At 47.4% G+C, this 15313-nt stretch overlaps 1 protein-coding gene across 1 annotated transcript in view; it reads right to left on the bottom strand.

Annotated features, from left to right (window-relative positions):
• The window catches only part of FYB1 (FYN binding protein 1), a 60083-nt gene that overhangs the window by 29081 nt on the left and 15689 nt on the right, over positions 1 to 15313 (bottom strand). The window contains exons 3-7 of the mRNA XM_035100805.2: positions 12311 to 12467; positions 7540 to 7577; positions 5404 to 5423; positions 4443 to 4489; positions 3591 to 3702 (exon numbers count right to left, since the gene is read on the bottom strand). Of these exons, the coding sequence (XP_034956696.2) occupies positions 3591 to 3702; positions 4443 to 4489; positions 5404 to 5423; positions 7540 to 7577; positions 12311 to 12467 (374 nt within the window). The remainder of the gene's footprint in view (positions 1 to 3590; positions 3703 to 4442; positions 4490 to 5403; positions 5424 to 7539; positions 7578 to 12310; positions 12468 to 15313) is intronic.

Raw genomic sequence — 15313 nt, 5'->3', positions numbered from 1 at the left:
GCGCAAAAAAATCCTTGCATGAAGAACGCAAAATTATTTCTAGAAGCTTTAAAAATAATGTACGCTAGTGACAGTGAAATGGAGGCCACTAAAGAGGAGCTTCATAACTTAACACAAGGAAAATCGACAGTTAGGGACTACTGGGCGAGATTCACCATGCTGGTGCACAAACTGGGGTGGGATCTGCAAAGTGAGCCAGTGAAATCAGCCTTCTACATGGGTTTGCACGCAGACGTTAAGGATGAACTGGCAAGAGGTCCCAAACCGCGAACTATGGATGAGTTAAGCAAAGCGGCGCTAGCGGTGGGGGTGAGACAGGAATCCAGATGGAATGACAAACAAGCGACGCGCGCAGCAAAACCTTGGTTACCACGCTCCCAGGACAGACCACATCACAAAACCCCACCCCAGGGCCCGCCCCCAGACCAGCCCAGACCAAGCCCAGAGCCGGAACCGATGGAGATCGGAGGAGCGCGCGCGCGGGCTTTTCAAACCCCGGCGGCGCCAAGACGCAAGGAGGGAAGAGGCGGGAATTGCTTTCTCTGCAACTCCCCCCGGCATCGCGTCAGAGACTGCCCTCATCGCAGAGAGTGGCAAGGAAAGGCGGGAACGGTTGTACCTTCCCCAGCTGACGCAGCACCACAGCAGGGAAACGAGACAGCCTGGCTGCAGGAGACAAGGGGGAGCAGCCAGGCACAGTCAGCAGACAACAGCCCCCGCCCGCCCACCCGCACAGAGAGGAGCACAGCCAGCCCACCCCTCCCAGAGCAGGAGTGGTTCTAGAAGTCACGCTCACGCTCCCAAATGGCTATCCCCTGACAGTCCTCGCCTTAATTGACAGTGGTGCCTCAGCCAACTTCTTCTCGAGAAACTTTGCGGAAGAGCACCAGATCCAACTTCTGCAGCTGGATTTTCCCCTGCACGTGGCCACCATTGACGGCAGAGAGCTGCTGGGAGGGGCCATCACGCATCAAACCCCCCCCATGAGAATGACGGTGGGAAGGCACTCAGAGACACTGGCTTTCAACGTCACAACCATCTCAGACCCCCCCATCGTCTTGGGCATGAGCTGGCTGACGCGCCACGACCCCTCCATAAGTTGGCACCAGAGATGCATCACTTTTGGATCGGACTTTTGTCTGGAACATTGCATGCAGCACCAACCAGGGGAGGGGCCTCCGATAGCCACGGTGGCCACCATGCACGTCAAGGGGGGTGAGGCGATACCCAAGCCGTACTGGGACCTGCAGGAGGTCTTCAGCGAAGCAGAGTCCGACCACCTACCCCCACACAGGCCTTTTGACTGCCAGATCAACCTGGTGCCAGGGGCAACTATACCCCCAGCCAAGCTGTACGCCATGTCAGATCAGGAACTGGAGGATCTGCGCGCTTTCATCGACAAGAACCTCAAGCGGGGGTTCATCAGAGAAAGCAAGGCAGCAGGGGGCAGACCGGTCTTCTGGGTGGACAAGAAAGACACGCAACAGCGCCGTCTTGTGGTGGATTTTAGACGGCTGAATTCGGTGACAGAGCCAGTGGCTTTCCCCATGCCCAGAGTGGATGATCTCCTGACAGCGGCACGCAGGGGCAAGATCTTCACCAAGCTCGACCTAAGAGGGGCGTACAACTTGATTAGGATCCGGGAGGGTGATGAATGGAAAACCACGATGTTCACGCCTCTGGGCTCTTTTGAATATCTGGTGATGCCCTTCGGGTTGCAAGGGGGCTCAGCATGCTTCCAGGCCTTCATGCACCACGTCCTGGGGTCCCTCCTCTTCAAGAACTGCTTGGTCTTTCTGGATGACATCCTTATCTACTCCAATGACCCAGTGCAGCATGTGAAGGATGTCAGGGAGGTGTTGCAGCGCCTGAAGGACAACCACCTGTATGTGAAGCTGGAGAAGTGCAAGTTTCACACCAAAGAAGTGGACTTCCTGGGCTACAAGCTGTCCGACAAGGGGCTGGCGATGGACAAGGACAAGGTGCAGGCCATCCTGGACTGGCACAGCCCCAGGACGCGCAAAGATGCCCAACGCCTACTAGGCTTCGCGAACTTCTACAGGAAGTTCATCAAGAACTTCTCTCGCGTCACGGCTCCTATCACCGACTGCCTAAGAGGCAAGCAGAAGTTCCGGTGGACACCGGAGGCGCAAGCAGCGTTCGAAAGCCTCAAGAGGGTATTCGCTTCAGACCAGCACCTGTTCCACGTGGTGCAGGATGCGCCCCTACGCCTGGAGACAGATGCTTCGGACAAGGCTCTGGGAGCGATTCTGTTGCAACTGGACGCCAACAGAGAGTGGAGACCCTGTGCCTTCTTCTCCAGGAAGCTGACCCAGCCGGAACGCAACTACACAGTGTTTGACAGGGAACTTCTCGCGATCCACGCTGCGTTCCAGCACTGGCGACACTTCCTGGTGGGCGCCAAGCACCCCATCCAGGTGTGCACAGACCACAAGAACCTGGAGTTCTGGAGAACTGCCAGGGTGCTCAACCAGCGGCAGATACGGTGGGCAGAGTTCTTCTCGAACTTCAACTTCTCCATCCACTACATCCCGGGAGAGCAGAATGTCAGGGCGGATGCCCTCTCCCGCAAGCCAGAGTACATGGAGGAGGAGTTGCCACCAGCACCCAGGCATATTTTCCCCCCATCAGCATGGTCCTGCGGAGCAGCAGTGGTGAGCGAGGCAGAACTCACAGCACTGACAGCAGCTGATGAATTTGCCACCCGCATCTTCAGAGAACTGAGAGGGGGGGGGAGCAGGCCAAAGACTTTGAGGAAAGGAGGGGTTTGCTTTTTTACAAGGGAGCCCTGTACCTGCCAACCAAACAGCTGAGAGGTAAGGCCCTCAAGCAGATGCACGACAACCCAACGGCGGGTCATTTTGGAAGGGACAAAACCACTCACCTAGTCATGAGACACTTCTGGTGGCCAGGGGTGCGGGAGGATGTTCGGGATTATGTAAGGGGATGTGACACCTGCCAGCGAGCAAAGGTGGTCAGAGCGCCACCAGCAGGTTTGCTGGAGCCCTTAGCCACACCGCACAGGCCGTGGGAAGTAGTGTCCATGGACTTCATCACAGACCTGCCGTCGTCCAGGGGCAAGACCGCAGTGTTGGTGGTGGTGGACCTCATGTCCAAAATGTGCCATTTTATACCGTGTGCCAGGGCGGTCTCGGCAGAAGAGACGGCCAAACTGTTTGTTGACCACGTATTCAGACTGCATGGATTGCCTTTAAGGGTTATTTCGGATCGTGGCCGCCAATTTGTTTCCAGGTTCTGGCGGCGGCTCATGAACCTCCTGCAGGTGGAGGTCAGCTTGTCGACGGCTAGGCACCCGCAGACCAATGGACAGGCGGAGCGGGTCAACGCCATTCTGCAGCAGTACCTGAGATGTTACGTCAGCCAGAGGCAAACGGACTGGGTGGATCGCCTGCCACTGGCAGAATTTGCCTACAACAATGCGGTGCACGTCTCCACAGGGAATTTATCCCCCATCTCTACAAACAGAGTATCTTTAACAATGCTAAAGGATAATGTATTTGTTTTCATTAAAGTTTTTTTTAAAAATAAATTGCTAGCTTAACCCTTACTTTGAACTTCTTCCTGACGTCCTGCTCTTTTTTCTCTTTCTCCTTTTGTTCTTTCTCTGATTTCTTTCTTTCTTCCTTCTCCTTTTTCCTTTCATCATCTCTAGATGTAGGTCTGTGAAATAAAAAGTGATTCATACTTAACTCAACAAACAGCAGAGGACAAACACCTGGGCCTCTTTCACTTCTCTTGAAAGATGACTATATTGGAGCAATGTGCTCAATGGTTGCTGTTGTGTTGGATCTAAGCTTAGCTGTCCATGTGCATGAGGCCTTGGACCCAACCTTTAGAGCCTGCTGGGTTCAGAGAATGGTAGAGCTGGAAGGTAGAGGTGGACCATGAGGGTCACCTAGTCCACCAGCCCTCCTGGCAATGCAGGAATCTTTTGCCTAACATGGGAAGATCAATTTTTGCTGGTGCCTTCCTACACCATTCCACAGTGCCCACAAACCCTTAGGAGAAGAGTTTTAGAAGCTACAAGGGAGATAAAGCCAAAATCACTTCTCCTCTCCCCTCTTCTGCTGCTGGAAGCAAAGTCTGGATCCAAGCCAATACCTTCTCAAACTAGCCCAAATGTTGCAGGACAGCAGCTTCCATCATCCTTGATTGACCATATTGGCTGATGGGAACTGCGGTCAAAACATCTGATGGACAACATGCTGGCTAGCCCTGCCCTAGAAGATGATAAAGCTGCAAATTCAGATTTTGGATCTTTTGTCCACGGTTATGCAATGGTGTCTGCTATTTACTCTTAGGGCCTCTTATTCTGTTTCTATTTTGTCTCTCTGTCACTTCAGTTGTGGGATCCCAATAATCAGAGAGCCGCCATATCTGCAGAGCTGCATATTTCTTACCTCATTTCGTTTATATCTTCATACGTCTCCCCTTCACTGTTTAGACTCTGTAGGGGAAAAAAGTAATGAGAAATGAATGGGAAAGAGAAAATTATACTGTAGTTCAAGTGCAACAAATTTTTTTTAAGCACTAGTACTAAGACGGAAAAGGACAGCAAATGGTATGTGTCATTTCATTAATTCAAACCCCATTTGTTGTATGAAATAAGGTCTTCGTTAGAGCTTGACCATTCAGCTATTTAATATTGCTCAGACCGTAGCCATTTCTAGGTGTTCATTCTGGGTATAATGAACACACTGAGTTGGATATACTGCCACAACTTCTCACTCACCCAGGCAAACTTTCATTCTCCCTCCTCTGAGCCATTCATTGCAGTCCTTTCTTTACACTCTCCTTCCAGCTAAGCCCTTCCAGAGACTACAAACAGAGCAAGGCCATCAAGCACTTTGCAAATGAAGCAATCTCTCTGCCTTTTGCCCCTTTCCACAGGTAAAGGTAAAGGGACCCCTGGCCATTAAGTCCAGTTGTGACTGACTCTGGGGTTGCGGCGCTCATCTCGCGTTGTTGGCCGAGGGAGCCGGCGTACAGCTTCCAGGCCATGTGGCCAGCATGACAAAGCCGCTTCTGGAGAACCGGAGCAGTGCACGGAAACGCCGTTTACCTTCCCGCCGGAGCGGTACCTATTTATCTACTTGCACTTCAACGTGCTTTCGAACTGCTAGGTTGGCAGGAGCTGAAACCGAGCAACGGGAGCTCACCCCGTCATGGGGATTCGAACCGCCGACCTTCTGATTGGCAAGCCCTAGGCTCTGTGGTTTAACCCACAGCGCCACCCGCATCCCTTTCCACAGACACACAGGTAATTGAACATCCCACGGTTCCCCTCGGCATTCATGAAAGCGGGTGTTAATGAAAGAGAGTTGTACTGCATTTATATATGTTGTGAACGGTGATACTGACCTCATCTGCACCCCCATTTCCTGAAGAATCAAAAGGCAAACATTGATTGTTAATTTTCTGTTTCAGGGAAGATTTGGTATATAATATAATCATATCCATATAAAATAAAAGGGTAGAAAGTCAGTGGATTGCCCTCTAAACAAAAAGTGTTGGGCAAAGGACAGTGTTGCCTAGGACAAAGTTGGATATTTCTACTTGCGAGAATTTTTCTCTAACTCAAATACAGATTACAGTGGTGCCTCGCTTAACGAATGCCCTGCTTAACGAAATTTCCGCTTAACGAAAGGATTTTTCGAGCGGATGTTGCCTCGCTAGACGAATTCGTTTTATGAAAAATTCATCTAGCGAATCGCGGTTTCCCATAGGAATGCATTGAAAGTCGGACGGCATATCCCTGTGACTGTTTTGATCCCCCTTCCTGTACCCCCCCTCCGCCCCTACTCCTCGGTTCATCCCTGTGACTCCCCCCACCCCCAGCCTGTATCTCCCCGGTTCATCCCTGTGACTCCCGGTGGGTTCCAGTCTACCTCTGATGGGGGTGGTGGGGTTGTTGGTGTGTTCTGGTCTGTTTGGTGGTAGGGGAGCAGGCGGGTATCCCGGTCTCCATTGTGTAGGCGGTGCCGTCGGGTCGGCCTGGTCCTTTGTGGAGACGTGATCTCCGGTAGGGATGAGGGCTCTATAGCGGCCTACTCCGTGGACGGTCCGGGATGGGGATCAGCCTGGGCTCGTGGTGGGCATGGTCTATGGGGCGGGTTGTGTGTCAGGGTGGTGGGGGTTGATGGGGAGTGGGCAGGATTGTGGAAGTATGTTTGTCGTGTGTGAGTTAGATGTCCACTGGAGGGCGCAATTTTATTTTATTTTTACAAAAATCCAGGTTTTTTGCCTGTCCTAGGTGAGTTCTATCCCAAGTAAGTGCATGGAAACACTCCCATAGGGGAATGTGAGGTTGTGGCCAAATTTGAGAATGATCGGATAAGCGGTTTCGGAGAAGATTGTTCTTGAACAAACATGGACCTTCCACATTTATATATATATAGATGCTATACCATTATAAACTATACTCTGTATAAATACTATTTGTTTAACTTTCTCATTATCTGTATTTTATCAATACATTTATATCACTTTGACTGCAATTATTATTATTATTATTAGACTTTATGGCTTCTTGCAAGGAATTCTGGGTATTGTAGTTGGGCAATGTGTATGTATATTCAGGATTTTCTGTTGGGGGGATCCCTAGCTCCTCCTCACAGAAATACAGTGTTATTAGGGTTTCCCTGGGAAGAGGGAGTAATGATATAATTTTACAGGACATTCCGATTCATAAGGCCATACTGCAGCAGCCATCACCGTCATCCTATATAGCAGCAGTGGGAAAATCAGGCCCACCTTGTGGCATTTGGGCCACAAGGTCATTTAGGCCAGTTATGCCCACCTTCACTGCAATAATTAGCTAATCAGTGGTGCCAGCAAAGCCCTTTGCCAATGTCTGTGCACTGGAATTTGCCAGCCCCAACAACCAGCTGTTTGTTGGCACTTTGTGAGCTGTGACTTTGTTCACATAGTCATTTCATGCCATGCAGGAAATATTGGGTCACCTGACATCACCAGGGGAGTTACAGGTCGGGGAGATAAGTTATCCTTATACCGTATAGTCAAAATGGCACCATCCACACACAAACAGGAGGCATTGGCAGATCTGAAGAAACCCCTTGGTCAGGCATCCCCAAACTTTGGCCCTCCAGATTTTTTGGACTACAATTCCCATCTTCCCCGACCACTGGTCCTGTTAGCTAGGGATCATGGGAGTTGTAGGCCAAAACATCTGGAGGGCCGCAGTTTGGAGATGCCTGCCCTAGGTTCTCAGAAATACTAGGGGGAAAGCCTCTCCAAAACAAAACAAAAAACCAGACTGATAAGGACTGAGCATATGGTAGATGGAGAGCATGAAATACTGAATGGGCTGCCTGTAAGGGAGAGGCGGTAATGGAAAACAGTGGAAGGGAAATGGAGTATAGTGGAAACAGGGGTGGCTGGCACCCGAACAGGAGCACGCCACATTTTAACGCTTTCTCGCAGCTCCCACTTACAAATTTCCTAATGCCCGTCTTAACAAAAACGGATTAGCCTTACCTCCAAACTCAACATCATCGTAGCTTTCTTCATTGTCCCTATGAAAAGAAAAAGGTGAACAGGTTCAAAAGAAAAAGATGCAGCTGCAATTCCCGTAACACTCTTTTGACTGAAAGCCAACCCATCAGAGGAGTTCTAGTTACAGGTAGGTAGCCGTGTTGGTCTGAGTCAAAGCAAAATAAAAAAATTCCTTCAGTAGCACGTTAAAGACCAACTAAGTTTTTATTTTGGTATGAGCTTTCGTGTGCATGCACACTTCTTCACAGCTGTTTCAGCGTATTTTCCATTAGAGGAGGTTTGTGAAGCCTATAAACCTTCTGTTGGCAGAAGCTGGGAAAAGAGCACCCTCTAATGAAATTAGGTTTTCCCATTCCTCCATGAATTCTGCTCCATATTGATCCAGAGCATACCCCAACATATAGTTAGCAGAGTAAAAACATAAAACACAATGCAGGATTCCCAATAATAACTCAGTGGCAATTAACTTCATTCAGCAGAGCTCTTAAAAAAAAACCTACTGAAGGCAAATGAGCTTTACATTCACAAATCCAACATCTTCAGGATTGGTACAGTCCACAAGAAATCCAGCTGCAGCAGACTTAACTTAAACTTACAATAAGACTAAAACCTTAGCACTTAAGCATACTATGTACAGTGGTACCTTGGTAATCAAACGGCTTGGCTCCCGAACAAATCGGCTCCCGGACGCTGCAAACCTGGAAGTAAGTGCTCCAGTTTGCGAACGTTTTCCGGAAGCCGAACATCCGACGTGGCTTCCGCTTGGGTGCAGCTCCTGCACCCAAGCGGAAGCCATGCCTTGGTTTTCGAACAGTTTTGGAAGTTGAACGGACTATCGGAACGGATTAAGTTTGAGAACCAAGGTACAGTACCACTGTATTGACCACCACACCAGAAGGAGAAACAGAAAGTGAAACCCAGGCTCCTTCTGGCCTATTATTATAGTCAGCATGACCTTGAGTGAAAGAGATAACAGAACCAGTTTGAACCAGCTGGTCAGCTTCTCTGAAGGAATAACCGAAACATCAGGAACCTTCTGCTTGTTTCTCGGCAGAATAGAAACTTGCTTGTTAGATAGAAACTTCTAGTTTGAACCAGCTTGCATCACACAGAGAAGCTTCCAGAGAAGCTTTCTTGAATTAATTAGAATAGGAAAGATCTCTAAACCCAAAAATGCAAACCTGACACCCCACAGATGTAGCCCCCACTGATTCCAAGAGTCCTAAGTAAAGGAATATAGGCCTGCATGCTTAAGTTTGAATCTGACACCTTTCCCTGGCAGGTTTTATTTTCATTCTTTTTTAACAGCTGTAGCGACAGCAAGAAATCTGGCAAGCAAGGTTTCACACACTGCAGCACTTCCATGCTGTTGAAACTCTGCCTGCCACTGCTGCACTAAAGTAGGGGAGGGAAACCCCTGCCAGTCCAAGGGCCATCTGGGCAACCTTCTGAAGGCAACATGCCAATGGCGGGAGAGGGCAGAGGTAAAAGGGGTGGAGCAGCAAATGTGCATTTTGCCTCTGGACACCAGGCTCCGCACACACCCATCCAGACTAGATGAGCAAGAGGCATCCTCAGAGCACAAGACACATTCCAGCCAGGCAAAAACACTTGTTGTATGATGGCAGGTCCAGAGAGGGGTGTGCCCTTAGAAAGGTGATGTGGACTGAGGTCCAGATAAAGATGCCTGGAAGGAAGCATTCCACACCTAAGGCCTGAAATCCCCCCCAAAAAAAACCCACATTAAAGGCCGGTCAAAAAATAAAGGCAACAACTACTATCCATAAGGTATTGGGTTTTGTTTTTGTTTTGTTTTTTGATGTGAGATTTTAACTTTCATTCTTCTGCATGGTGTATGTGTGAGGCTTTTGTGTGGCGATACCCCGATCCCTCCCAGAGTAAATAAAGTCACTGGACAAATTGCATAGGGTTAATGGGCGTTAAAAGGCCACAACTTTATTGATTACGGATGTAGAGAGGTATTGGCTTAGGCATTGGATCTAACCATCTAGATCTGCCTAAAGGGAGGGTGGGCGGGAAAAACGAAGCGGCTGGGGGTCAGGAAAAGAGAGACTGAATCCCAGCCCCGTGCTCGCTTAAATTAGCGAGCTACGCCCCCTTGGAGCATCCTGATTGGACACGCCAAAGGTGCGCCGCGTCTGGGAGCCAGCCAATGGGCTGGGAGAATGGCAGCCATTCTCCCAGCATGTGCCCGGGCTTGTGGTTGCCCACAATCTCCCCTCCTCCTACGGCGGAAGGGACTTTGTGTCAGTGTCTCGCAGGTAGGTTCTCTTTCTATACATTTATTGGATTTCTTTGGTGGTGAGAGAGGTTGGAGCACCTAGGGCCTGGTTGGTTGCCTTCAGTTGAATGCAGTGAGTTTTGTTTGCATGTGTGAGGCTGTTGGGTCAAGTCAGCCATATCAATTTGTATGCTGTCGGTGGGTTCTTGTTGTTATCTTGTTGGGCTGTGTACTGTATGTAATAAAGGGGAGCCATATTGGGGTGAAGGCATCGTCTTTTATTTGTCCTTGTGTTAGTTTCAGTTTGTTGGTTCGTTTTTCTAGTAGGGCTGTTTCCCATAAGGTATTGTCGTAGCCATATGGCTTGCCTCAGTAACATGTGTCATGCATTTGTTGAAGAGCTGTGAGGGCTGAAGCATGACGTTTGGCCATTGTTGGAGCTTCATTTTCCAGCACCGGGGGTGGAGAGCAGGCGGGAGCGGGGCTGGCACGCATTCTGGGGGCATGGCAAATGTTCTGGGGGCATGGTGCGCCACCCGTAGGTGTGGCAAGCGTTCTGGGGGGCAGGGCGCCCAGCGTGTTGGGGGGGGGCAGCCGCCATGGTGCCCTCAGGATCGCGCTGCCCAGGGCGAAGCGCCCCCAGTGCCCCTCCCTTCCTACGCCCCTGCGTTTGGCCCCATCCAGTGATTTCTATTAGCCTTCCCTAATTGGATGTCCTTCAGACATTTTGGACTACGACTCCCATCACCCCTGAATATTGGCCGTGCTGGCTGGGGCTGCTGGGAGTTGGTAGACCAATGGCATCTGGTGAGATTCGGGGAGGCTGCTTTTTGTGGTTACCCTTGAAACTAGTGTTTCCTGCAGGAAGCATATACAGTTACCGGTAGAGCCAATGTTTGTCTACTCTGCGTAGGAGACAACCCATAACACTGAGTTTGCAGCGTGAAATGCTCTGGGCTGTTTTTAAAAGGTTTTTGCCTCCTAGGGATTCCCCTCCCCTAACCTTTATTCCTTAATAAAAAAAATTCCTTCAGTAGCACCTTAAAGACCAACTAAGTTTTTATTTTGGTATGAGCTTTCGTGTGCATGCACACTTCGTCAGATACACAGTGTGCATGCACACGAAAGTTCATACCAAAATAAAAACTTAGTTGGTCTTTAAGGTGCTACTGAAGGAATTTTTTTATTTTGTTTCGACTCAGACCAACACGGCTACCTATCTGTAACTTTATTCCTTACTTCCATAGCTGCCAAGTTATCCCTTTTTTAAAGGGATTTTCCATTATGCTGAATAGGCTTCCTCGCGAGAAAAGGGAAAACTTGGCAGCTATGCTTACTTCTGCAAACCTTGGCATTATGCTGATCTTTCCCTTTTGTTTTCCAATAGCCATGTTTTGGCTACAAAGCCATCATTACTCTGCACCTGACTTCATTGTTAGTATATTAACATGATAAGTGATGTGAACGAGGGGATAGAACACTTTCTCCTTCCTCTGCACACTCTCCTCACTTGCCCAATGAATTAATTTTTCTCCTGGCCTCGCTCACTGCCAGTAACTCTGACTATAAGGTCAGAGCAAAATAAAAAATTCCTTCAGTAGCACCTTAAAGACCAACTAAGTTTATATTTTGGTATGAGCTTTCGTGTGCATGCACACTTCTTCAGATCTGAAGAAGTGTGCATGCACACGAAAGCTCATACCAAAATATAAACTTAGTTGGTCTTTAAGGTGCTACTGAAGGAATTTTTTATTTTGCTTCGACTCAGACCAACATGGCTACCTACCTGTAACTAGAACTATATAAGGTCAGAGAAATGTTTAGCTTTCCATTTCCATATGGGGGGAAAAGTCACCACTCCCCGTCTTTGGCATGAACAGGGTGGCTGCTTAAGCATCACTATAGAAGAGGGGAAAGAGGGTAATCATTTGCATAAAAATCGCTTATGCCCATTTTTTTAATATATAGTCACAAATACATTAGCTGGCTGAGGATAATGGGAGTTTTAGTCCAAGAACATCTGGGTTCTCGAGGTGGATGATTAAAGAAATGTGGCAGCTACTGCTGCATTATGTCTAATTTGGCTTTTGCATGGCCTCTAGGGTTCAAGGACATGCCGTTTGCCTTCCCACCGTAGGGGTACCTATTTATCTACTTGCACTGGTGTGCTTTTGAACTGCTAGGTTGGCAGGAGCTGGGACAGGGCAACGGGAGCTCATCCCATCACGGATATTTGAACCGCCGACCTTCCGATCGGCAAGCTCAAGAGGCGCAGTGGTTTAGCCCACAGTGCCACCCGCATCCCCGTCACATCCCCGTCACAAAGCAGCAAAAGAAAACAAGGGACATGATGAGTGCCAAAGACAAGGTACTTCAGGATGACTGTACGGGGAAGACACTTTGATAAATGTGAGATCAGAAGCTCCCTCGTTCCCCGTGAAATGAGAGCAGAATGTAAACCACCACCACCCCGCGCACACAGATTTCACATTCATTTACATAGAGACATACCTGGGCTTGATGTTTCTTGGGGGAAGGACTGGAGCTTGTGCTGATGGATGGGAAGCTGATGGAGGAGGCGGGGGAGGCAGCTGGGTGGCGGTTTGCAGGGTCGAAACAGGCAGTGGAAGTGCAGGAGGTAAACCTGCCACATGGGGTTTGCTGGAGCCTGCAAGGGAAGAAAAAGATATAATATTTAAGGGGGAAATCACAGGGAGCTCCATTTTTATACACAGGAGGAACCTAGCATTGCAATTTGCATGAAGGATAGATAGGGAAGGTTGAATCTGTCTATTTATCAGCTGTTTATCAGCTCCATCTGGTACGCAGGCTGAGACCCTACCTGCCCATGGACTGTCTCGCCAGAGTGGTGCATGCTCTAGTTATCCCTCACTTGGACTACTGCAATGCGCTCTACGTGGGGCTACCTTTGAAGGTGACCCGGAAACTACAACTAACCCAGAATGTGGCAGCTAGACTGGTGACTGGGAGCGGCCGCCGAGACCACATAACACCAGTCCTGAAAGACCTACATTGGCTCCCAGTACGTTTCCGAGCACAATTCAAAGTGTTGGTGTTGACCTTTAAAGCCCTAAACGGCCTCGGTCCAGTATACCTGAAGGAGCATCTCCACCCCCATCGTTCTGCCCGGACACTGAGGTCCAGCGCCAAGGGTCTTCTGCCGGTTCCCTCGCTACGAGAAGCCAAGTTACAGGGAACCAGGCAGAGGGCCTGCTCGGTAGTGGCACCCACCCTGTGGAATGCCCTCCCACCACAGGTCAAAGAGAACAACAGTTACCAGACCTTTAGAAGGCATCTCAAGGCAGCCCTGTTTAGGGAAGCTTTTAATGTTTGATTTCTGTATTTTAATGTTTTGTTGGAAGCCGCCCAGAGTGGCTGGGGGAACCCGGCCAGATGGGCGGGGTATAAATAATTTATTATTATTATTATTATTATTATTATTATTATTATTATTATTATTTCAGTTTCTCTCGCTTACTCTTTTTTAAAAATAAAAAATTCTTTCCAGTAGCACCTTAGAGACCAACTAAGTTTGTCAATTGTAACAGCAATTTGCAGTTTGATTTTAAAACAACACCAGCTTACCATGGGAACTTTAGAAAGTGCCTGTTTGCACATTGCTGTTTCTTAAAAAAATAAAAAAGTTCCCAAATTGCTTAATTATAACAACATCCACTTCCTACTGCATCTGCAGAAGTTTCCTTTTTCTTGCATGCTGCTTAAAACGCAGACTCCTGTATTTCGTTGCCATCTTGCTAGGTGTAGGTCTGGCATCTGCTGCGCGTCTTATATATAAGCATGAGCGTGTGCCATAAAAAAAGAGCAATGATTTGGATCTTCCTTGCATTTTTATTTTTTTACTTTAATGCAGTTGTAGGGGACTTTGAATGGAGCAATGCCGTCCAACCCTTCCCTGCTCTTTTTCAGCTTGATTCCCGTAAGCTGTTGTCACTCAGACCTGGTGTCTGGGATGGAGCACAGCAAAGGCTATATACAATAATTTATCAATGTAGAATGAAAAGCAATCAAATCATACATCAAGGAGGAAATGTCAAGGGTCAGAGATAAGCTTTCCTTAAAACAGGATGAAAAGGAGACGTCTGAGTATTTAATGTGCCAAAGATCCATAACTAAGGAGTTTAGTAAGTGGGATTAGTACTGAATGTGTGGTAAGACTAAGGTAAGATAGCTGAGAGAAAGCAATAGAGATAAATAAGAGACAGGGGCAAGACAAACAGTGGAGTTAAAACAAGTTCAAACTTAATACATGACAATAGAAGAAGCAAGTGAAGAGCAGTCATCTCACACACAATTAAAACACAAAATCCACCCACTTTCCCCATCTTTTATTTAAATATATTTACTTGCAAAATTAATGTGCATACAAAGTTAACTCCAATCAGTTAATAACTATAAACATATTTTTTTAAAACCAAATTCTTACAAATAGTTAATGAAATCTATTTAAATGCAGAAAGGCTTAGTACTAGCAATAATGTTTTGTTTTTTTTAAAAAAAAGAAAAATAGCAACCCAGACACATATATAGGCTACACATGTAGAAATACACTTATAAATAGATATTTAAATTATTCATAATTGCATGTACTGTATAAGCTGGTTTTTTTTCTTAACTCAAAAGTGACTTACAAAATACAGCACATGCATTAAAACCAGCACAAAACTGTTATAATGGTGAAAACAAAAGTGTGGCTACGCAACTTTCATGCTGATGGATGTTTAAAAATAATAATAGTGCCCATCCCCCCCTTTCTTGGGGCGAATAGCATCCAGGAACACACTTTTTTGGTAAAGTGTATTTGTATGTTTCCCCTCAATAGACAAAAAGAACAAACTTTTAGAACTACTGTATTATAGAAAGCGATTCAACAGCAACCCTAGCAAGTTATGTAATAAGTGTCCGAAAAAGTAAAAATAAAATAAAACTAAGAACAAGAAGCTGAAAGTGAAAGTTTAGGGAGGAACACAACAAGTTCTGTGCATTAAATTTGAGATAATGATGCAGCATAAAATAATGGGAAGTTTAAACTGATAGCATAAGGAGTAGCTTGCATTTATACAGCACCCCCCTTTTTTTAGTGTTCAATGCAGAAATTCAACAGGTGTTCCTGATTATGGAGGTGCATCGATGCTATTGCAGGCACAGGAGCTCTGTCCTGGTCTCAGTTCTAATATTGTGGTCACCTAGACTGCTGCAAGTCTGAAGCAGTAAAATGGGGGGTTCACAAATTTGGAAAAGGCAGATGGTTGATCCTTCTGGAACTTCACCAGTTCAGAACATAGATGGGTGTGACATTACTTTAATGTTTCCATACATCCAAAAGCCCCTGTGGCAACCATCCCTAAAATTCTATCTGATGTGCTAGTTTACTTTTGTTTTCGACATGAAGGGAACTTTCTACACGAGAAAGCTTGGAGACTTCCCAGTTTTAATTCCAAACAGGGACAGGTTCAGAACGGCTGAACTGATTTC

The sequence above is a fragment of the Zootoca vivipara genome, chromosome 11 (assembly GCF_963506605.1).
Source record: "Zootoca vivipara chromosome 11, rZooViv1.1, whole genome shotgun sequence".
Taxonomy (NCBI): Eukaryota; Metazoa; Chordata; class Lepidosauria; order Squamata; family Lacertidae; genus Zootoca; species Zootoca vivipara.
This window is presented reverse-complemented; position numbering and strand designations above follow the sequence as displayed.